The sequence below is a fragment of the Nicotiana tabacum genome, chromosome 24 (assembly GCF_000715075.1).
Source record: "Nicotiana tabacum cultivar K326 chromosome 24, ASM71507v2, whole genome shotgun sequence".
Classification (NCBI taxonomy): Eukaryota; Viridiplantae; Streptophyta; class Magnoliopsida; order Solanales; family Solanaceae; genus Nicotiana; species Nicotiana tabacum.
Window position 1 is genome coordinate 55,172,255 of NC_134103.1, and position 24,875 is coordinate 55,197,129.

A 24,875-nucleotide genomic window follows, 5' to 3' on the forward strand; every position below is an offset into this window, starting at 1 on the left:
TGGTTCAAATGAAGTGCTCAACAACAAAAAAGAAAATGATTTGTTTTCTTCAGTGATTGATATTCTTCTATATATTCTTGAATCAGAAACACAAACATGTGTTGTTGATGCAAATCGCATCAATGTTAATCATTTCTATGGCCATGCACTTTGGACTAACTAACTGAAAAACATTCCGCATAAAAATTGCATTGCACGTTAGAAATGTTATGCAGCTTAAAAGGAGCAACAAATATTTTCATCATCATCAGTTCAAAAAAGTTTGCAACACCAGGGCAGTAGCTGAATTTCCAACTTCCCCCAATAATAGTGATGATTTCTCATTCTAGTTCCATAACGCAGAGGACCTTAAAGCTTTTACACTCTTTAGGTGAAAAGAAGAGCTAAGTGACTGCCGCTACAAGAGCTTCAATCCACCAGTTATGTCGTCAACTAAATCAGCCGGTCCTGCACATGCATAGCCACAACACAATCAGATTGAGACTCCATGTATAAATTGTTTAATACCCCGTGGGTTATTATTAAGGATTGGGAAACTTACCAAGTACAGCCATCACTGTCCTCGAGTCTGCAGGTAAAAAAGAGGGAAAGACAATAAGCAACTTTGCTGGAGCAAATTAAAAGCAGACAAGGCAATGTAAATGGTAAAACGTACTTGAAGTTATAAAACAAATTCATTGCTATTCGAAGGTTTGGCATTACTTTAGCTATATTGATACTAAAGAGTAGATACAAACATTATTTTTCCCAACACTTAGTACCAGTGTTGTGAACAGCGCTCACTTCAGCACTCAAAGCGCGAAGCGGGACCTCGGGCGCTTCTGTGATGTGAAGCGTAGCAGGTTGAGTAAAGTGAGCGCTTCTGCAAAAAAAAGCAAAAAGCGTAAAAGCGACAATAGCGACAGAAGCGAGCGCTTCTATATATTAAGGCTGCCAACGTTAAAAATTAAAAAAACTCTTTTTTTAAAAGACCATCGAGCAGCAGAGAACAACAGGCGACTAGGGTTCCCATTTTTCGCACTTTTCAACTTCAAGTTCATCAAGTTCAAGCCTAGGTATGTGATTTCTTCCTCTTCCTCCTCCTTCTTCTTCTTTTCTTTTTCTTTCACTGTTTCAGTCCCAAAATAGCAGCGAAATGCTGGCAAATTTTTTTTTCCCCCTTCAGTTCTTCTTTTTCTCATTCTCATTCTCTTCCTCTTCTTCTTATTCTTCTTCTTCATTTTCTTTCACTGTTTCAGTGATAAATTGCAGCGAAATGCTACCCAATTTTTTTCCGCCATTTTTTTTGTATACTTACTGCCATTTTTTTCATTTCGTTTATTCTTAGTTCTTATTGCCATTTTTATGTGTTATTCAGTTGTTCTTTTAATGGCACGATAGGAAAAACCCGATTTGGGCTTATTCTATAAGAGTTAACGAGACGAACAAGATGGCAATTAGATGTCTTTTTTGTGACAAGATATCAAATGGGGGAATCTATTGTCAAAAATTTCACCTAATCGGTGGTGATCCAAATGCCGCATCTTGACATAAAGTTCCGCCGCATGTGAAGGAAGAAATGAAAGCACCTTCAAAAAAAAAAAAGAGAGTTAAAGACTCAAATGCATCATGAACAAGAACAACTGCATAATCTTGATGATGACAATGATGAAATAGAAGGTGACAATGGTTCGTCACTTCCATTAAAATCACAAAAGCGGGGAAGGATACAAACTATGTCTTCAAGTTGTGGATCTACTAGTAAGACTAAAGTACCTATGGATTATTAGTTCTCGCAAAAACCAGGAGATATGGGAGGGAAAAGTGGTAATCGTCAAAAATTGACGCCAAAGCGATTTTGAGGGATAGTGCAGTTGCAATATTTGTGCGGCGGATGTATGATGCAGGTCTTCCTTTTAATTGTGTTAATTATACTGACACTTTTTCTGCTTTTATTGAGGTCGTATGCCAATATGGTCCAGGAATGAAGTCTCCAACTTATCATGAAGTTAGAAGTCCATATCTAAAAAAGAGGTGGAAGAGACGAACAAAATCGTGGAGGAGCACAAAGTAGAATGGAACAAGTTTGGTTGTTCCATTATGATGGATAAGTGGAACGCAAGAAATGTAAAAATAATCATCAATATCTTCGTGAATTCTCCTAAGGGAAGCTTGTTTCTTGAGTCCGTTGATGCAAGCAACTCTTCTACTGATTCAACCAAAATGTACTCCTTGTTCAAGAGTACAATAGACTCTATTGGAGCAAAAAATATTGTTCAAGTTGTCACAGATAACGCAGTGAAAATGTTAAAGCTGGTGATTTGATGTCTATAGGGTACCCGCATATTTATTGGACTCCGTGTGCAGCACATTGCATTAATTTGATCTTCACAGATATTTCAAGGAAAGACCTTTCAGTTCAGTCTTTAATCAGGCAATTAGAGTGCATTTCTATATTGTTCAAAGGCCTTTGTTATTGAATATGATGAAGAGATTCACTAAACAAAAAAGCTTGATGAAACCTGCAAAGACAAGATTTGCTACTGCTTTCTTGACTTTGAATAGGATGTATGAGCAAAAAAGCAATTTGAAGAAGTTGTTTGTTTCAGATGAGTACACTAACAGTGCCTATGGAAGGGAAGCTCGAGGGAGAGAATCTGCAGATATTATGCTTTCTAATGCATTCTAGAATAATGTGGTTCATACATTGAAGATTGGTGGTCCTTTAGTTAAAGTGCTTCGTTTGGTGGATGGGGAGCAAAGACCACCAATGGGCTACCTTTACGAAGCAATGGATAGGGCAAAGGAAGCTATTCGAGACTCTTTTAGTGATAAAAAAAATATAAAAGAGTCCTTGAGATCATAGATAAAAGGTGGACAAATTAGATTCATCGCCCTTTGCATGCAGCTGGACTTGTTTTGAACCCGGAACTATTTTATGACAACGAAGAGAGGATTATAGGAGATGAAGAATTGTGGAATGGATACATTGAATGTATTGAGAAGTTGATACTTAAAGAATCCGCGCAAGATAAAATAATAATGCAATTTAGTACTTATAGGAATGCTGAGCAACTTTTTGGAAAAAACATGGCTATTATACAAAGAAAGATGAAGTCACCAGGTGAGCGAGTGCTTATATGTTGCTTTATAGTTAATAAGTTATTTTTTTATAAATATTATGTTTTGAATATTTGTTCTACTTCTACAGTTGAATGGTGGAAGCAATATGGCCCATTCCACTCCAAAATTACAAAAGTTTGCCATCAAAGTTGCAAGTCTAACGTGTAGCTCATCCGTGTGTGAAAGGAATTGGAGCGTGTTTGAACATGTAAGAACTAAGAAGAAAGATTTTTCGAGATAATTAAATTATATCTCAAATTGTCCTAATCTTACTAATTATTTATTATTTGCAGATTCATACCAAAAAGAGGAACAAACTAACCTTGAAGTGTCTCAATGATCTAGTCTTCATTAAGTACAATAGAACATTGAGGCGTCGTTACAACGCTCGCAATATAATTGATCCAATAAGTTTGGACAACATCGATGATGCTAATGAATGGCTAACTGGAGTCCCGGAAGATCATGTAGATGAAGAAGTATTTGAGGAAACTTCTAATTTCACTTGGGATGATGTTGCGGAGGCACGTGGAATTGGGGAGAAGATTTATGGTTTTAGGGGGAGTACTTCAACTTCAAGCTCACAAAGGAAGGGAAAAGAAGCAGCTACTTTGTCCCTAGTTGATGAAGAAGAAGAAGACGACGAGCAATATAATGATAGTAGAATACAAGAATTTGACAGTCTTGTACAAGAATCGAATGCTCATTTTGTGCTTTAGGTGATGCTATTCTTTAGTTTTTACATTGAAGTATAAAACATTTGCTTACAATTACATGTGTTATCTATGCAGTATTTATTTTAATTTTTTTTTTTTAAATTCCGCTTCACTTCAAAAAAGCGAGCGCTTCGCTTCTCACTTCTCGCTTTAAGCGAAAAGGGGCTTGTCGTTTTTCCTCGCTTCACGCTCTTCACAACACTGCTTAGTACAACAAGGAGTTTTGAACAAAAAGTGATTAGTTTTGGAAAACTTCAGCATCATTTCTTGGAAAATAGATACCGTAAATGGTGGAGGTTGATGTTCTCCATGGTTGTCAGCATTACTGCTCTCTAATGGTCAAACTTCAGCATCATTTCAATGGTAAGCAAAATCCCCTGTTTAGGCAGTTATAACACCTTATTGCTCCGACAAACATTCGTGCGTGTAAACTGTTCTATTCAGGTTATTATAACTGATCCTAGTAGTCATAACTCCTAAGGTCTCCATATGTGACGTAAGTCTTTTTACCACCTAGCATTGTTACGTTATATATCTGTAAGATACTGCTAACAAAGAAAAATATATCTATAACAGCTAAGGAAGGACATTTATACTCAAATAATTTGTGCCCTCCAATAACAATACTGAATATCTGTGGATTTTTTTTAATAACCGTGGTGTCAGAGCCAGCACGTCGACTAATTCTACGGGATGCCACCTCCCACTAGCAACATGTACCAGGTAACTCTGTCCATCAAGGCTTGTCCATCAAGGCTTGGACAGATGAGAAGAAATCACCTAATGCTAACCTCCTAATGCTAACCTGAGACCTCATGGATCCCCCCACTTCATATCACTAGGCCACACTCTTGGGTGCACTGAATATCTGTGTTTTTCTAATTAATATAGACAAGAACACACTGTCTATAACCACAAATTGCCATCCTTCATTGCTACTATCCACCACCAGAAGATGAAGTTGTGTTGCGATAAACATGCACCTAGGAAGTTATGATGTACAAGGCAAAGCCATCACATCACTAGCTGCTGGAAACCGTACCAACCATCTATTTTCAACCTTTCATGTTTATGTACGCTTTTTTATTTATTTATAATGGTAACATCCTTTCATGTTCACGTTATTCTGAAAAGCAATTAACAAGCTCTTTCCGCATAGACCAGATGAACTGAAACCAAGACAACTTCACTATCTAACCATAAAGAGAGGATGACGGAGATCAATAAAGCAAGAGACATGTTAACATGCCAGGGAGGAGGCCATAGTTTAGTGGCAGAATGCCAATAGTGAAGTTCAACTTAAGGGTGTTTCTTGATTCTCCTTTCATCATGAAAGCAAGTATAACACTTTTCTTTTGGGGAAAAAAAGAAGAAAGAAGATGGGCAAAAGTGGAGAAGAAGCTGCAGAAGCTCTTCATATAACAGTCATAAACCTACTGATTAGGAATCATGCATAAAAGCAAACATGTTGAATAGATTCACTTAAATTTTAAGTATCAACATAGTCATTTGTTGTAGACTTGGAATACCAAGCTCCACTAACAACTCAGGAAATCCAAGAAGGTGTGCGGAAAGATGCAACAATGAAAGCCTTATGCACTAGGTCATCAATCATCATTGCTAATCACGTTCCAAGTATGTTCATGCGGGCAAGATAAAAAATGGTCTATCAAATTCACTCAAAAGCAAACAACATCATGAAAGAGGCGATTATGTCTCTAACTCACTTGGCGCAATTTGTGTTCTCCCAGCATCAATTGTAATATGTGTTGGTATATTAAGTGATTTTGCCCTTTCCTGTGAGCAAAATGAGAAATTCAGAGAGCAACCAACCAGAACAGGATAAAAAGTTACATTTAGTAAATTAAAACAAGTATGTCTAAACAAAGAACAGAACATAAGGTATTCGAAAGGCTGCAGATAATGGGCTGATTAATTTACGAGGAGGTTTCCATAAATTACACTAAGAAGAACTAAACTCTAATTGTGGAAGCAAACTCTAATTGTAGGTTTAACAGGGACTTATTGGGCTCATTTTTATTTAATGAGGCCCAATTGGCATCATCAGTCCAAAATATTTTACCACCCTCAGATAAATCAGATAAAGTGCAAGGAAACTCTGCGGGCTCGTTTTTATTTAACGAGGCCCAATTGCTATCATCAGTCCAAAACATTATGTCGTCCTCAAATAATTTGGACCCATTATTTGTGGAAATTGAGGCAAATACTTTTGGTCCTTCACGAAGTTCTACAGTAGATGTGAACAAAGGAGGAATCTCTCCTTCCCAATTTCAAGCTACAAAGCAAATTGTAATCCACGAAGACGTTGATGACTATGAAGATGCCATGACCAACATTGACGGTGAGTGTACACAATTTGACACTGCGGGAGATAGAGGTGACATGTAGATAATCGATCCCATGGAGACTGAACTTTGGTCAGTTGAGGAAGCAGTAAGCACAACCTCTTGAAATTCAAGAGCAAGAAGAGGAGATAGATGGGGAGATGGATGCATCTTTATGGGTCCATCAAAATGTAATGAAACTAAGCAAGCAATTTGGAATTAACTTCCAAGGATGTGAAAAGGACGCTTTGGCACTTTTCATGAAAATCGACATATGCAGGCAATTTAAAAGACAAGAAGAGAACACCATTCCCATGGAAACACCCAAGAGAAAAGGCAATAATGAATTGAAAAGTCTGGTCATTGATATGAAATTTAAAAGCATTGGTGCTAGGAATAGGGGGAAAGAAATTCCAATTGTGGATCAATGAATATCAAGATTATATCTTGGAATGTGAGGGGATTGAATCGTAGAGCTAAGAGGGGGGTGGTTGGCAGCTTGATCACCGAATGGAAAGCTTATGTTTATTGCTTTCAGGAAACAAAACTAGAGGGAGATATAGAGGAGATGGTTAAACAATTATGGGGTAACAGGGGAATAAAGTATGAGCAATTGGAGGCTAGTGGTACTAGAGGGGGTATTATAATGCTGTGGGACAATAAAGTTTGGAAGGGGGAGGTGATAGCTACCGGGTCTTACTCTTTGACATGTAGGTTTGAGTCATTAACCCAAGATTTCAACTGGCACATGACGGGAGTTTATGCTCCAAATTGTGTCAACGAAAGACAAGAAGTGTGGTGGGAGATTGGGGCTGCTAGGGGTCTATTTATTGGACCTTGGGTGGTTGCTGGGGATTTCAATATAATCAAATTTCCTTATGAAAAAAGGAATTGCACTAGAGTTACTAGAGCAATGACAGAATTTTCAGATTTCATTGAAGACATGGAGTTGGTTGATCTTCAGTTGGAAGCGGAAATTACACATGGGCTAGTGGGAGCAGAGACATCATCTAGAATTGACAGATTCCTCATATCAGTGGAATGGAATGATTGCTTCAGAAACATCAAGCAGGAAATTCTCCCCAGAGTGTGTTCAGATCATACCCCTTTAATTTTACAATGTGGTAACTGGGAGCAAACAAAATCCTACTTCAAGTTTGAGAATTGGTGGCTGGAAACCGAAGGGTTCAATGATAGAGTTCAAAATTGGTGGACATCATTTGAAATAGAAGGAAGACCATATTATATTCTTGCTTGTAAACTCAAAGCTCTCAAAGGAAAACTAAAAGAGTGGAGTAATTGTAATTTTGGTAATCTAGAGAGGGAGAAAAATCATATTCTTAATCAAATCACTATGCTGGATATTATTCAGCAACAAAGGAACCTTAATCAAGAGGAGAAGGCCAGGAAAGCAAGGCTCTTCATGGAATTTGAAGAGTATGCCAGAAGGGAAAAAATTGCGTAGAGACAAAGATCTAGAGCACTTTGGCTCAAACAGGGAGATAAGAATACCAAGTTCTTTCAAAGAGTTGCAAATGCACACAAAAGAAGCAATAACATTGATAAGCTGGTAGTGGAAGTGGAGAACATTGAGGAACCAGAAGCCATTAAAAAAGAGATAGTTGACTTTTATCTGAAATTGTACTCTAAAACTGAGGTCTGGAGACGTACCTGCAGTATGACTAATTGCCCTACTATCTCTGTAGAAGAACAACAAGTGATGCAAAACCCTTTTGAGGAGGAAGAGGTCCTACGATGCCTGAAATTATGTGCAGCAGACAAAGCCCTGGGCCAGATGGATACACTATGGGTTTTTTCATCAAATGCTGGGAGGTGATCTGTCACGACCCAAACCGATGGGCCGCGACGGGCACCCGGTACCTTACTCAACCGAGTACCTACGTAACGTATCTTTTCATGTCATACTATCATAGATAACTGAGCCGGAAGACTGTCGTGAGCTAAGTAGAATATAACATGTAATACCAACTTATACATAAGACATACGGGCCTATAAGACCAAAATAACCACTCGTACACTAAACATAGGCCGACAAGGCCATACAATCTTTTACGTACATGATATCTGTCTACAAGCCTCTAAGAATACGAAATTTTCATAAAGGTCGGGACAGAGTCCAGCCATACCAAACAATACACGTCTAAATCATACTAACCAAACAAGCAACTCCGAAGCAAATGGAGCGCACCAACATCTTGCGCTGAGCTGATAGCCTACCTGGAGGGCTCTCGACCTGTCTATCGGGACCTGCGGGCATGAAACGCAGTATCCCCAGGCAAAAGGGACGTCAGTACAAATAATGTACCGAGTATGTAAGGAACGAAAATCAATAAATAATAGACATGAGAGAAACATGGAGTAAAAGACTCGACATGTATGTCTGCATCGCTCTGTGAATTATTTCATTTTTATAATGCCATGCATATGCGTATAAATGTCATACCATGCATAGGTATATGCGTTCATAACATCATCAAGCCTCTGAGGGCATCCCATCATATCATTTCGGCCACTGTGGGCAAATCATCAATGTATACCAGCTGATCGGGTGGTGGTGCGTATATAACGCCGTAACCTTTTCCCATATCCCATATATATATTATACATATATACGCGTATATAACGTCACCTGGTCATGGGTAAATGTAAATGAATGCAATGCATGAGAAGTATGTCAATAAAATCTTTCGGAGTGTCATAAGACCATTATGCCTTTGATTAATATCAAGGAAAAAACTTTATCAAGTTACGTATTTTCTGAGACCCATGAACAGATGATAGAATAATATGACACATGGGGAATCAAGAACATAAGCATCTCTAATATTTCTATGAATAGAGTCATGTATGGAAATTGTGCATTTGCTCGTTTCGTTTGTGTCGTATAGATCATGCCAAAAGAAAAAAGGGATAGCCTTAACATACCTGAACCGATTCGCTTGACAATCCCTCTAACACGTGTCAATTGCGACAACACGTAATGGCGGATTGAAGTAAGAACAAATCCGTATAATATTCTTGAGAAAGATTGCACCGTACTCATGGGCTGCCACATGGGGGCCTTTGTCCCCACTTATTAATTATCCACAAATTCTTAATTACATGGTTAATCTCCCATTAAACCAATAATTAACCAATTACCCACATAATTAAGAATTATCTCAAATTACTTAGAATACTACTCCCTTTTAACACACCTTATACACCTTACTATCAAGGTCATGTGGTACCTTGTATGGTACTAATCCATAAATACCGGGGATTTTAGCTCGGGCCATATTTTATCCCAAAATGTCAAACTTCGACGAATTTCATTTCCTTCGATTCGCTTACCCTTTCACCTTCACGAATTTACTTATCACTTGTTTGAAATAGCATAATACTTATAATCCCCAAATAATCTCATTCCCGAACTTACGTCGATTAACTTACGACGAAACTTTAACGTACGAGAATACGGGATGTAATATCTCATTTCCGAACTTTCATCAATTTACTTATGGCATACTTTTACGTACGAAAGCGTGTGGTGTAACATCATTCCCCCCTTTGGAACATTCGTCCTCGAATGTTGGCTGATGCACTTATCATTTTCATTACCTATGTCTTCTGAATACTTTGGTACTCCTCTTGCCATCTAGGCAACTGTTCTGTGAATGGATCCCAAAGGCCAGGACATTCCCCCTTTAGGCCTCTTTTTCACACCACGACTTGTGGTCAGAATTCTTCCAATCTCGCAACTGTTGCTACCTTTTGTCATAGATCTGTTTATCCATCCATATAACTTTACTGCCATAATTCTTACTTTGATTTATCGTTACTGAGGTCTGCTACCGAATTCCAGGTTATTTTCGTTGCTTATCCCATATGTATAAATCTAAGTCCTTTAATGCTTCCTCATTACTGTTCATCTTAAGAATGGCGGCCTAATATCATCTCATACTTTGTGACTTTTGTCCATCCATTGTTGATTCACATCAATATTAATCTACAATATACCACTGATAACTTGATCTCTTATGTAACACTGCCACTAGGGCTCACGTCTCATCGGGGACATCTGGAGTAATTAGCGCCTAGGGGCGATACTATACTTCCATAACCATGATAGTATCCCCATGTGATTTACCTTGCGTGGGTATTTTAATCTTGTACATTTCATGAAATCGTTACTCAATCGAAGGCCCAAACGTCATCCTTTATCTATCACAATTACACCCTCATTCTACTAGCAGGGTAGCATTCCATCTCTGCTAAATGCTACTAGTCTTAGACTCCTTTGAGTTTATTCAGGCTATACTCAGCTTTCTATAACTTGGAGAAACCATTATCTCTCTTGTTTTCATAGGCTTAATCCTGAGGACTTATACATTTCTTGTCACCTCCCCACTCGCCCTTTCTTATCCTTACTCCTGTCATAAAACCTTGTCGCTTTACTATACTTTAGCTTGCGACCGATACATATACTACTCGCAACCTCTCTTCAACTTGCTTGCACCATAGATTTCCTTATGCTATTCTGGAACATCAAGCGAGACATCACATCGTCTCCAACTTTTCTTTACTCCCTTGGCTAGATCTCTCGGTACCTAGAAACCATAGGCTGGAAGATATGCCGCTGACGATGCCGCTATCATTCCTGGATATTGAATCCCCGCGCTTCTAGCCTTCTATCCGAAGTATGGACTATTAACAACCTTTTGCATTTGAGTATCTCGTACGTTATTCACCTTTACCTTACTAACTTTAAAGTCTCGCATCATATCTTCTATCTCTTTCATGACCTCCCTTTCACCTAGGTATAACTCACATCCACAACTTGAACTTCTATTATAATATTTGCACCTCTTTACATGATTCGGTGAGAGCTTTATACTGACTTCTTATGAGGCTGGTACTCTTCTAATTGGATTTATCCTAGCATATGGTTGTTGTACTATCTCTCTTGTACCTCTGATATTAAGAGTAATTCTGCAATATTCTCAATCACGATTTCTATAATTTTCTGGGTCCAATAATCAGACTCCTAATTTACTTCGTTGATGTAACTCTTTAATTTCCTCTTTCTTCTGATCAACCTTTATGTAGGCTTAAGCTATCTTCCGATCTGCGGCTCATGGTATTACTTTAGCCCTTCATGGATGCTTTGGAATATTCAGGATACAATCTTCTAATTAATTCAATCCTTTGTCTATGACCTGGACTCAATTCTTTCTTTTAACTTGTACCGGAGTCTTTTACGACTATATGATTGTCAACATATATGTTGCATGGATAATACTCCAAAATCTTAAGTACGTTCATAACGTAACTAACTCTGGATCATTTATCGAATAATTCCTTTTGCTCCTTCTCAACTTTCCTTAAATGAGAGCAATTGCCTTTCCTGGTCGTTCTGCCACTTGTTGCATGAATACTTGGCTTATCTTAGTGCCCACACATGCCGGAATTTTTTTCTTTTTTCTTTTGTGCAACTCATATGATTTTGACCATTACTTTTGGTTTCACTTCCCGCTCATTAGCCACGATAGGTGCCGGACCACTTTCTTATGGAGTGCATACAATGTTGTAGTGAGACTGCTATTAGAAGACCATTCCTTCTTCTAGTTACTATGTTTAGGTTGAAGTTTTTTTTCTTATTTCCTCAACTCGTCTTACATTGTAGTACTTAGGGAGGACCTTCTGGCTCTTGTAAAGTTACAAGCTTGTTATATTGCTTACCCGACAGAATTTTTGATGTTCATACTTACCTATATTTATCCTTTTTTACTTACCTCCATACTCATGTGCTCGTACGGTTGCTTCTGAACTGAAGTTTTGACTGTCTTCCCAGTGGGACTCTCTTTTATTTCCATAACACTCATACGGTATCTTTAACTACCCCAACCCCTATCTGAGTATTTCTCAAGGTCATGATGTCATATCTGTGAGACTGAATTTCCCATATTGGGGTTCATTCTGTTTATCTTGCACGATCTATTGATTTGTCTGTATCCTCTTGTCTAGCCATAACTAGGCCCTTCCTGAATCAACTACTAACTACTCGTTGGCCCATTCTCATATCAATATTCTGCGTAATCTTTCTTGGATCATTTCCTTTGTCTTAACTTATTCCTCGCACTGGCTCCTTATCTATCAATAACATCTCGGGCAGGGACCCTTACTTCCTCTCCTTGACGTCGTATTTGCTTAATGTTCTGGAATTGCAGCATACCTGTAGGATTTGGATAAGTGCAATCTTATCCCTTTCTTAGTCTTATCGCATTCTTCCTTTATTATTCCATAGTTACTACAACCACTTAATTCCGACTTAATGTCACATCACTCCATATTCCCCCCTTTAGGGAAGCACTAATATTTAGCGCTACGATGATCTACGTATAGATGTTTTACCTCTTTGGCATCTTCTCACATCATCGATGACTCTTACCCGTCTTGCGGTAATCCTTCTGCACTAAGGATCACAAAATTCCTTACTTACGAGGGTGACACTTAGTGTAACTGGCACACTTAGTCCTTTAAGCTTAACTTTGCTCACGTTGTTTGCTTTGGGAAAGCGTCTTCCTGAATGACCTTTAAGGGTTATTCTTCTGTCGTCCATTCTTTTATCGTCGGAACGCAATCTGAAATTCTCATGGTGCCGACTATTATCAAATTACTCAGTTCCTAATTCATGTTTAGTTTACCTTGTTTACTAGCCCATACTGATTTCTTATTACTTTGGGGTCTAACTTTTCCTTCTGGTAATCACGTTAGAGTCGCGAACTTTTTTTTTTGAAATGAGGATATGACTTTATGGCCTATACTCTCTTGTTGTCTCAAGGCCTGTCACTTCTCGTCTTTTCCTTCACTTGACTAGACTCTGTAATACTGTCACTTTTTTTTTTGATCTACCGTTGTCATCCATGTATCACATCTTACTCATAATGATTCATTAACTCTCTTCTTATTTCCCGCTAACATTTGTGTCTATTACTTTATTCTGAAAACTGGAACAAGACATTCTTTTGCTTTTAGCTCCTCTTGACCCATCCATTGGCTCTTCGAATTGCCTAACATTCTTTCCCCACTAGGGACGGGAGCCACACTAAGGTAATATTTATCCCTTCAAGGCTTCCAGTGCCTATTTTTGTAGTACTCATATCTAGCTGTACTATTTTAGAGCGCACCATCTGGGTGTCTCACAAGGAGATCTATTAGCACATTTGCAATATCCTTCGGAAAAGTCAACTAACGCAAACAATCCATCCACCATTTTGGGTCACTCTAACCCCAGCCGGATCCTGATATCCGTCCTTCTCTTATGCTACTTCGGTTAGCCCCATAGGGCATAAATGAAATGGGTGTGGCCAATTGTACATACCTCTGTTACTGTTGAAGGTAACTCACAATACTTATATTTTTCTGTCTGAGTTGTAAATACCGATAATCTTCATTAACTGGTACCTCGTACCCTTCTCATCTTGTTCCTTTTACTTGTTAAAGCTTGTATCTACCTTCTGAATCTCTCGTTGCTTTTTTTTACCATATGGGTGGATAGATATTCTTGTCTTAAGGCTACTTATTAAGAAGCTTATACCTTTTAGTACACACATGATATGCTGAAGACCTCACATTGACTCATCATAAGCATCATGCAGAATCGATTTCCTCTAGCTCAACTCCTCCATAGCCACATGCAATCTTTTACCAATCGTCTTTCTGGATGTAGGCATCGTCGTATTATGAATAAGACAGAGTTTAGGAAATTGAGTTCTTACAACTGAGCTCTACCACACGATCTAGAGTAAGAAGAAAGAGTGACAGTCCTAAATGCCTTGTAGCCTCCTGCTTATAAGTGTGGTGCACGACACACCCATAAACAAGACTCTACTAGACACGGCTTGTAGACTCCCTAGAACAGAACTGCTCTAATAACACTTTTGTCACGACCCATACCGATGGGCCGCGACGGGCACCCGGTACCTTACTCAACCGAGTACCTACGTAACGTATTTTTTCATGTCATACTATCAAAGATAACTGAGCCGGAAGGCTGTCGTGAGCTAAGTAGAATACAACATGTAATACCAACTTATACATAAGACATACGGGCCTATAAGACCAAAATAACCACTCGTACACTAAACATAGGCCGACAAGGCCATACAATCTTTTACGTACATGACATCTGTCTACAAACCTCTAAGAATACGAAATTTTCATAAAGGTCGGGACAGAGTCCCGCCATAAACAAAGCACGTCTAAATCATACTAACCAAACAAGCAACTCCGAAGCAAATGGAGCGCACCAACATCTTGTGTTGGCTGATAGCCTACTTGGAGGGATCTCGACCTGTCTATCGGGATCTGCGGGCATGAAACGCAGTATCCCCAGGCAAAAGAGACGTCAGTGCAAATAAGTACAAATAGCCTTAACATAACTGAACCGATTCGCTTGACAATCCCTCTAACACGCGTCAATTGCGACAACACGTAATTGCGGATCGAAGTAGAAAAAAATCCGTATGATATTCTTGAGAAAGATTGCACTGTACTCCCTTAGAATCGCAAAATCCCGTTGCTATTAAGCGGTGTAACTTCGTATGATAGTCTCTGAAGCAAATAACGTTGCCTGAAGCTCTGGTGGTGATATCTGTAAATATCATATACAAGATCCTTAAAACCAATTCTCAACAACTTACCAGATTTATCCTTTGGAGACGAATTGCCGCAGGTGTTTTGCATGAAGGAACATCCGATGTTTGATAAAGAAGGGAATGAGGTTATCGGGATGCTAAAGAAGAGCTTGAAATTGAACCGAATGAAGATGAACCCCCATTCTTGAAAGACCAGAGTTGTAACTTAGTTGATATTTCTTGTTAAAATTTAGAAAATTCCCCAAGAATAGACAAAGAACCAAAGTGACCCAATGATACGTGGATATTCAGTTTGAGGTTTTGAGCCACATATATTCTTCTTAAAAAAGACACCTTTCTTCGTATCATATTAGTCACTTGGTGGCTTTATTAACCATTTCATGGGCTGCCACGTAGGGGCCTTTGTCCCCACTTATTAATTATTCACAAATCCTTAATTACATGGTTAATCTCCCATTAAACCAATAATTAACCAATTACCCACATAATTAAGAATTATCTCAAATTACTGAGAATACTACTCCCTTTTAACACACCTTATACACCTTACTATCATGGTCATGTGGTACCTTGTATGGTACTAGTCCGGGCCATATTTTATCCCAAAATGTCAAACTTCGACGAAATTCATTTCTTTCGATTCGCTTACCCTTTCACCTTCACGAATTTACTTATCACTTGTTTAAAATAGCGTAATACTTATAATCCCAAAATAATCTCATTCCCAAACTTGCGTCGATTAACTTACGACGAAACTTTAACGTACGAGAATACAGGATGTAACATCTCATTTCCGAACTTTCATCAATTTACTTATGGCGTACTTTTACGTACGAAAACGTGGGGTGTAACATGATCAAGTCAGACATTATGGCAATTGTTCAAAATTTTCATTCGCATGAAATTTTTGAGAAAAGTTTTAATGCCACGTACGTGACTCTGATTCCTAACAAGACTAGAGCAAAAAAGCTAAGAGATTTCCGGCCTATTAGCTTAATAGGAAGCATATACAAGTTGATTTCTAAAATTCTCACGAAAAGGCTCAAGAAAGTGATGCACAAACTAGTTGATTCACACCAGATGACTTTAATAAAAGGAAGACAAATTACGGATGTTGTATTGATTGCTAATGAATGCATACATTCCAGGATTAAGGAAAAAGATCCAGGAATGATGTGCAAGCTAGACATTGAGAAAGCATATGACCATGTCAATTGGGATTTCCTCCTAGGAATTCTGCATAAAGATGGGTTTTGGAAGAAAGTGGATCAGTTGGATGAAATTTTGTACAAGTACTGTTAGATTCTCTATTTTGATCAATGGTTCCCCAGAAGGTTTCTTCCCCTCACAAAGGGGTATGAGACAAGGTGACCCCCTGTCACCATTTCTCTTCATAATAGCAATGGAAGGGCTGAACAACATGTTGAAGACTGCACATAACAATGGGTAGATTAAGGGCTTGAATATTGCAAGTAGTCAAGTTGAGAGGTTGGAAATTACTCACCTTCAATATGCGGATGATACTCTAATTATGTGTGGTGCAGAGGAAAGTCAAGTAAAATATATTAGGATTATCCTTATCCTCTTTGAAGTTATTTCTGGACTTCATATTAATCGGAGGAAAAGTCAGATTTATCCTGTTAATGAGGTGCCTAACATATAGATCCTGACAAACATTCTGGGAGGGGAAGTTGGTTCTTTTCCTACTATCTATTTGGGGATGCCTTTAGGAGCAAAAAGCATGTTAGTTTATAGATATGTATAGTGTAGTCTTGTCCCACATTGGAAGAAGAGTAATATCTCCTTGTAGTGTATAGCTATAAATAAGGACCTCTTGTATTGTATTTATTATCCAATATCAATAACATATTTTCTCCCGTGCCTTCTCACATGGTATCAGAGCATTAGTGAGAAAAGATCGTTGTGCGTCATTCCAGCGTTAACCAGGAAGAAAGAACTTAGTCATCGTGTAATTTTTCCGGTGACCTAAGGCTTGTCTAAGTGAAAGTCACTTTCTGTCGGTGTTGTGCTAAAACCAACACCACCACGAGGTAGATCACCCTCCGTCTACAAACTCCTGAAATTTTATCCGGCAGAAAAGCTGCCACGCTCCTCCACGCGCCGGCAACAACTTTTCCGGCGAGGGTTCCGGCCATTTTTTCGCGAAGCTTCTTCAGGACAGTGTGCTCTCCTCAAAATTCCGAACCTACCCATCTAATTCAAATCAAATTCCGGCCACTTTTATATTTTTTCGGCGTGAACAGTGACCTTTCTGGCAATTTTTTGAAAATATTTCTTTAGGACAGCTTGCTCGCAAAGGAATTCCGAGTCTATCCATCCTGGTTACAACAAATTCCGACAACTTTGGAATTTTTCGGCGAGCTACAGTGTTTACGGTGTGAACAGTGTTTCCGGCACAGAACAATGTTCTGTTTTCCTGCTGTAAACAGTGTTTTTCAAGCTATTTCTTCAGTTTTCTCACAGGAGTTACTTATTTCCACTATTTCAAGTTAACCATACTACTACAAATTGTAGCGACATGGGAACCGATACTTTGAATAGTCGGATGGTTTCTTTAGCAGAGTATATTGAGTTCCTTCAGTATAAAGCATGTAAGCAGACATCTTCTGAGATAGCTTCTGTTGTTCAAACAGGTAATAGCATGACTTGTTTCTCCCAATCTTCATCCTCTGAGTCTTGGGTCATTCATTCTGGTGCATCAGATCATATTTCTGGTAACAAATCTCTTTTCACTACTATTTCGTATTCTCAATCTCTTTTAAAAGTCACAATGGCCAATGGGTCTCAAACCATGGCAACTGCAATAGGTCAAGCAAGCCCACTTCCTTCCTTACCTTTAGATTCAGTCCTTTATGTTCCCAATAGTCCTTTTAATCTCATAACTGTTAGTCGCTTAGCCAAATCACTTAAATGCGCTGTTTTATTTCTTGATGACCATGTTTTTATACAGGAACGCAGTACGGGGCGGATTATTGGTACCGAGCGTGAATCAAACGGACTTTATTACCTTATCCTTGCTAAATCACATGGACTCACATCTTGTCTTCCTTTTACAACTTGTCCTGTTACTGATTCACCAGATTTATTACATAAACGGTTGGGACATCCCAGTTTGTCAAAACTTCAGAAAATGGTATCTGGTTTATCTCACTTGTCAGCTCTAGAGTGTGAGTCATGTCAGCTCGGTAAGCATACCCGCTCCCATTTCCCTCGGCGTCTTGATAATCGAGCAGAGTCACCTTTTACTTTAGTCCATTCAGATGTTTGGGGTCCTAGTCGGGTCAGTTCCACCTTAGGATTCCGCTACTTTGTCAGTTTCATTGATGATTATTCCAGGTGCACTTGGATATTTTTGATAAAAAATCGATCTGAGCTGTTTTCTATTTTTCAGACCTTCCACGCTGAAATTCAAAATCAATTTGGGGTTTCTATTCGCACATTTCGTAGTGATAATGCCCGAGAGTATTTGTCTTCCCCATTTCAGCAGTTTATGAAATCTCATGGGATTATTCATCAAACATCTTGTCCGTACACATCTCAACAAAATGGGGTAGCTGAAAGAAAGAATAGACATCTTATTGAAACTGCTCGTACCATACTCATACAATCTCATGCTCCGTTGCGTTTTTGGGGGATGCCGTTCTTACATCTTGCTATCTTATTAATCGTATGCCATCTTCAGCTATCCAGAACCAAGTTCCATTCTCTGTCATGTTTTCCCATTTACCTTTGTTCTCTCTTCCACCCCGTATCTTTGGAAGCACTTGTTTTGTCCATAACCTTACTCCAGGAACAGATAAGTTAGCCCCTCGTGCTCTTAAGTGCGTATTTCTGGGTTTCTCGAGAACACAAAAGGCGTATCGATGCTACTCTCCTGACTTCCAGCGGTACCTTATGTCCGCTGATGTTACCTTCTTTGAAACCCAATCATACTTCACAGGTTCGGGTCATCACTTAGATATTTCTGAGGTACTACCAGTTTCATCTTTTGGAGATTCAGTCACTCCAGCTCCACCACCTACAGCTCTAGTTGTAGCTCCACCACCTATAGCTCCAGTTGTAGCTCTACCACCTATAGCTCCAGTTCCACCACCTACAGCTCCAGTTCCTCCACATAATCCAGTTCAACCTTCTGCAGCTCCACCACTCTTAACTTTTCATCGTCGTCCATATCCAGCATCAGGCCCAAGTGATTCATGCCCCGCATCAGATTCTGCACCTACTGCGAACTTGTCTCCTCTTAGTCAACCAATTGCACTCCGCAAAGGTGTACGATCCACACTTAATCCTAATCTCCACTATGTCGGTTTAAGTTATCATCGTCTGTCGTCACCACATTATGCTTTTATATCTTCTTTGTCCACTGTTTCTATCCCTAAGTCTACAGGTGAAGCACTATCTCATCCAGGATGGCGACATGCTATGATTGACGAGATGTCTGCTTTACATGCGAGTGACACTTGGGAGCTTGTTCCTCTTCCTGCAGGTAAGTCTACTGTTGGTTGTCGTTGGGTTTATGCAGTCAAAGTCGGCCCGGCTGGCCAGGTTGATCGGCTTAAGGCTCGTCTTGTTGCAAAAGGATATACTCAGATTTTTGGGCTTGATTATAGTGATACGTTCTCTCCCGTGGCTAAAGTAGCATCTGTTCGTCTTTTTTTGTCCATGGCTGCTGTACGTCATTTGCCTCTTTATCAGTTAGACATTAAGAATGTTTTTCTCCACGGTGATCTTGAGGAAGAAGTTTATATGGAGCAACCACCTGGTTTTGTGGCTCAGAGAGAGTTTAATGGTTGTGTGTGCAGATTGCGCAAGTCACTATATGGTTTGAAACAGTCCCCTCGAGCTTGGTTTGGTAAGTTCAGCACAATTATTCAGGAGTTCGGCATGACTCGTAGTGAAGCTGATCACTCTGTGTTTTATCGGCATTCTGCTCCTAATCTGTGTATTTATCTAGTGATTTATGTTGATGATGTTGTTATTACTGGTAATGATCAGGATGGTATTACTAATCTGAAGCAGCATCTCTTTCAGCACTTCCAGACTAAGGATCTGGGCAGATTGAAGTATTTTCTAGGTATTGAAGTCGCTCAGTCTAGCTCAGGTATTGTTATTTCACAGCGGAAGTATGCCTTAGACATTCTTGAGGAGACTGGAATGATGGGTTGCAGACCTATTGACTCTCCTATGGATCCGAATGCTAAGCTTCTGCCTGGACAGGGGAGCCTCTTAGAGACCCTACGAGATATAGGAGGTTGGTTGGCAAATTGAATTACCTCACAGTGACTAGACCTGACATTTCTTTGCCGGTGAGTGTTGTAAGTCAGTTTATGGATTCTCCCTGTGATAGTCACTCGGATGCCGTTGTTCGCATTCTTCGGTATATAAAGTCAGCTCCAGGCAAAGGATTACTATTCGAGGATCGAGGCCACGAGCAAATTGTTGGGTACACAAATGCTGATTGGGTAGGATCACCTTTTGATAGACGTTCTACGTCTAGATATTGTGTTCTAGTAGGAGGTAATTTGGTCTCGTGGAAGAGCAAGAAACAGAATGTAGTTGCTCGATCTAGCGCCGAAGCCGAATATCGGGCCATGGCTATGGCGACGTGTGAGTTAGTTTGGGTCAAGCAGTTGCTCAAGGAGTTAAAGTTCGGAGAAATCAGCAAGATGGAACTAGTGTGTGATAACCAAGATGCTCTTCATATTGCGTCAAATCCGGTGTTCCATGAGAGGACTAAACACATTGAGATCGACTGTCACTTTGTCAGAGAAAAAACACTTTCAGGAGATATTGTTACAAAGTTTGTAAAGTCGAATGATCAACTAGCAGATATTTTCACTAAGTCTCTTAGTGGTTCTCATATTAGTTACATGTGTAACAAGCTCGGTACATATGATGTTTATGCACCGGCTTGAGGGGGAGTGTTAGTTTATAGATATGTATAGTGTAGTCTTGTCCCACATTGGAAGAAAGTAATATCTCCTTGTAGCGTATAGCTATAAATAGGGACCTCTTGTATTGTATTTATTATCCAATATCAATAACATATTTTCTCCCGTGCCTTCTCACAAAGCAAATCCAAAGAAATATGGAATGGAGTTCTGGAAAGATGTGAGAAAAAGTTAGTCAGATGGAAAGCACAATACATTTCTTTGGGAGGTAGACTAATTCTTATTAACTTTGTGTTAGACGCTCTCCCAACATACATGATGTCCCTATTCCCTTTACCTGCAAGTGTAGAAAGGAGAATGGAAGTCATGAGAAGGAATTTCCTATGGCAAGGAAATAAAGAGAAGAAAGGATTTCACTTAGTTAAATGGAAAAAGTTGACCATTAGTAAACAAGAAGGGGGTTTGGGAATCAGAAATCTGAGAAGGCAAAACAAATGTCTATTAATGAAGTGGTTATAGAGGTTTACAAGGGAAGAGCAAACACTATGGGGAAAGGCGATAAAGAGCGAAGTATGGAAAAGAAGGCCTCTGGATGACTAGGGAGGTGAAGAATCCTTATGGAACCAGTTTATGGAGATCAATTAGGAACATGTGGCCAAGTCTTTCATCCAAACTGAATTTTAATGTGAGGGATGGAAGGAAAATATTATTCTAGAAGGATAACTGGCTGGGAATAGGATGCTTGAAGGTTTTATTCCCTGACATTTTTACATTGAATCAGCAACAAAAAGCTACAGTGAAGGATGTATGGGGGATTCAGGGATGGAACTTAACATTCAGAAGACTACTTCAAGATTGGGAACTGCCTAGAATTGCAGAATTCTATAACACTTTGGATCAAGGCAGAGGATTGCAAGAGGGGGAAGACACTCTTTCATGGAAGAAGCACATCAGTGGAAGTTATACAGTAAGTTCAGCCTACAAAGATTTGAATCAGTTGTCTCAAAACAGTTTATGGCCTTCGAAACACATATGGAAAGTTAAAATACCATACAAAGTGGCATGCTTTACTTGGTTGGTGGCTAAAGAAGCAGTACTTACTCAGAAAAATCCTAGGAAAAGAGGATTGCCAATTTGTTCTAAATGCTATTTATGTGGACAAGATGCAGAGACAATTGGCCATCTGTTTCTACATTGTAGAGTGACCAGATAGTTGTGGGAATTGTTCATCAACCTAAGGGGTATTAGGTGGACAATGCCAGGAAGAACCTTTGAACTTCTGGAAAGTTGGAATACAGGGAGAAATTCTACCTCTAACAAAGACAGATGAAAAATTGTCCCAGCAGCTATTTGGTGGACAGTATGAAAGGAGAGGAATGCAAGATGCTTTGAAGATACAAGCAGCCCTACACAGAAGATTAAGATGAATTGTATTCTTCTTTTTAGTTATTGGTGTAAATTAGAATATATTGATGACCATGATTCAATCATAGAAGTCTTAGGCTCTTTGTGAGAAGAACAAGGATGTTACGCTTTTGGTTTTTGCCTAAAGTTCTCCATGATGTACATTTTGGCTCCCAGCACAATTTTTGTGCTGATGATTTAATTAGTATAATAGATATGTTACCTTTTCAAAAAAAAAAATGAATGTTTCATGTTCCCACCGAGAGGATATTTGCCAACTTTATCCACCGGACAATAAAATTTCCTGGCATCTAGGATGGAAACAGTGTCCCTGGCACCAATCCAAGCATATGAGATCTTTTGAAGCAGTACCACGTGAGCAGATCAAAGCAATGGAGAAAAGTCTAAGCATCCGGGATGATAATTTTGTCTTTTTTCTCCTGTTTGGGGCAAAGTAAAATTGTATTTCGACACGCACCATAAGGGAAATCATACAACGTACATATCCATCACAAGTGAAGAAAACCCAAGACCAGAAAAATTCACAACCAAGCAACAAACCTAGACCAAAACAGACTGTACGTCCACTACAAGATTGGATAACGAAAATCTAAAAGAGAAGTATAATGGTAATCCTACAATAAAATAACTGACGGAATATTTCAATGTTTAAGTTGGTGCTCATAGACAGTGCCCACTACTTCAGATTCATGACCAAAAATAAAAATAAAAATAATAAAGTTACTATTACCAAGCAAGAAGGCAGAGTAGATAACAAATATTTCAAGAGCACAAATTATTGGAAATGGTATGTCCTACAGCAGTGATAGCATAAGTAAACTTTACATACTTGCAAAAGCAACATATCTTCTTCCCTTTCAATCTTCACCACCACCTTCACCTGTCCACACATCTCCCATCTGCATAGACAAATTTCACGATAAATAACACTTACTATACCAACCTAACTTGATATGTCTCTTAAAAATTACCTGTTTAAAGCTTTTGGCGCCCTATTATGGAGCTTTTTGTAGAGACCTAAAGTTGCATGACTAACCAACCATATACCAATTCAACCAAAAGTTAGAAAAAAATTAGTGGAACACAGCCAATAAATGTAGGAACACCAATTTGTATTTGTACTCAGAAACACCCAAATGAAAGAGAAACTTTAAAACACAACAAAACTACAGGGTGCTGACATTTCAGGAGGCTTTCATGCACTGAAACATCAAACGTCAACAAATAAGAATAAGTGACTTTGATTCGAGATGGAATCATCTGTTTGGACAGACATGCACAATCACCTTGTGGTTTTCAAATACAACAACAACGACCCAGTAAAATCCCACTAGTGGGGGCTGGGGAGGGTAGTGTGTACGCAGACCTTACCCCTACCCCGAAAAGCAGAGAGGTTGTTTCCGAAAGACCCTCGACTCAAGAAGACGAAAAGAGACAATATCAGTACCACCAACAGATACCATAAGAAAAAATAACAACATCATGAAAACCAGAAAATAGATGCAAAGCAAAAGCGATAGCCAGTAAATAGACCCGGCACTATGAATGTGGTTTTCAAATAATGCAGATTAATTTTCTCAAAGATGCACTTACACATGAAAGTTATCTAAATAACTTATAAAGATACCTATATACCAGCAAAGGCGGCAAGAATGAATCAATTACCTGCATTGTGCGGCTATTTTCCCTTTCCCCATCTTCAAGTCATTCCTGACTACCAAAACCTGCACACAATTAGAAATTATGGTTCATCCTTAATCTTCTAACATACAACATACCTTCGCTCGTAGTAAATTGATTTGGCACAAACATAAACATGGAGAAAGAAGAGAAGAGACCATTTTGAAATCTTCAAGGATCTCGGCCAGTCTTTCAACTTCAAGAGGTGGCTTGACCCCTTTTTTCTTTTTCCCATCAACTAGAGTTTCAGTGCCACCAGATGCTTTGTTTGATAGAGAAGTGCGAGAAGAGTGGCGCACACCAATAATATAACCCAAAGCAAGACATCCTGCCCCAAGTATTATGGCGCTAAGCCATGCCATGTCTATCATATTCAAAATTGAAGACAGTAACGTTCTGGTATTTAAGGTCCAATAGATATCAAGCTGATGACCAATGCGTCTGTTCTTGCGCCCACTCACCTAAAAAATGCAACGTTTAGTTAACTGTACAATTCAAAGTGTTACTCTTACTGCAAAGTCAACTTCTAGTATCAGGCAGCGAGCAGAACAAAAGCTTTTTTTTCTCTTTAAATTAAGTATTTAACCTGAAAAATAAACTACATGTCACCTACTTTTATGCCCAACCAAACTGGAAAATGATACAGAAAAAATGATGGTCAAAGTAAGCAATTTCACGTGGAAAACATTTTCCTCCAACCAAAACACACAAAGATTGAACTTTATATTTTGTTAAACGATGTTGTCAAATCTACCATGAATAAATTATCGATCCTCCTAATTATTGATTCTCAGCCCAGATACACATCCAATGAAAGATTTGCTGAGTTACTTCCGAGATTTGATACAAAGAACAAGTGTACCTGTAAAGTGCAGGAAACAAAGCTGCATTGATAGGCTAATCGATTGATCGGAGAGCTCTAGGCTGAGCTCTAGAGTTCGGTTGGAAGAAGGAAACAGCCAATGCGGTTGTTATGGTTCCGTAGCCAAGCCCCAGGTATTACAGCATTGGCAGTAAGCCCGTTTCCGGGAAGT

General features: G+C 39.0%; 1 protein-coding gene across 11 annotated transcripts; it reads right to left on the bottom strand.

Annotated features, from left to right (window-relative positions):
* Positions 1-17: 17 nt before the first annotated feature.
* LOC107766742 (uncharacterized) lies at positions 18-24,875 on the bottom strand. 11 transcript variants are annotated; one of them, XR_012706580.1, is made up of 11 exons: positions 24,704-24,875; positions 24,000-24,302; positions 23,827-23,885; positions 23,133-23,192; positions 22,991-23,060; positions 8,341-8,432; positions 5,546-5,615; positions 1,496-1,568; positions 762-862; positions 542-568; positions 336-447 (listed from the first exon to the last, which is right to left on the bottom strand). XR_012706580.1 is itself a non-coding variant. In XM_075247941.1 (11 exons), the coding sequence occupies exons 2-9, from the start codon at positions 24,210-24,212 to the stop codon at positions 792-794; spliced, it is 708 nt and encodes a 235-aa protein (XP_075104042.1). In that variant the 5' UTR covers positions 24,213-24,302; positions 24,704-24,875; the 3' UTR covers positions 338-447; positions 542-568; positions 784-791. The 11 variants fall into 11 exon arrangements, 7 of the variants coding, with proteins under 7 accessions (XP_075104044.1, XP_075104040.1, XP_075104041.1 ...); XR_012706579.1 differs by having other exon boundaries at positions 738-862; XM_075247941.1 differs by having other exon boundaries at positions 338-447; positions 784-862.

Bases quoted from the DNA above. Each gene is read 5' to 3' on its own strand.
- LOC107766742 (XM_075247939.1), bottom strand. From the start codon at position 24,212: ATGATAGACATGGCATGGCTTAGCGCCATAATACTTGGGGCAGGATGT. The intron at 23,193-23,826 runs GTAATTGATTCA...ATGGTTGGTTAG, and splicing joins AAAATAGCCGCACAATGCAG to TCATGCAACTTTAGGTCTCT. The intron at 5,616-22,990 runs GTATGTAAAGTT...TTTTGCTCACAG, and splicing joins AAGATATGTTGCTTTTGCAA to GAAAGGGCAAAATCACTTAA.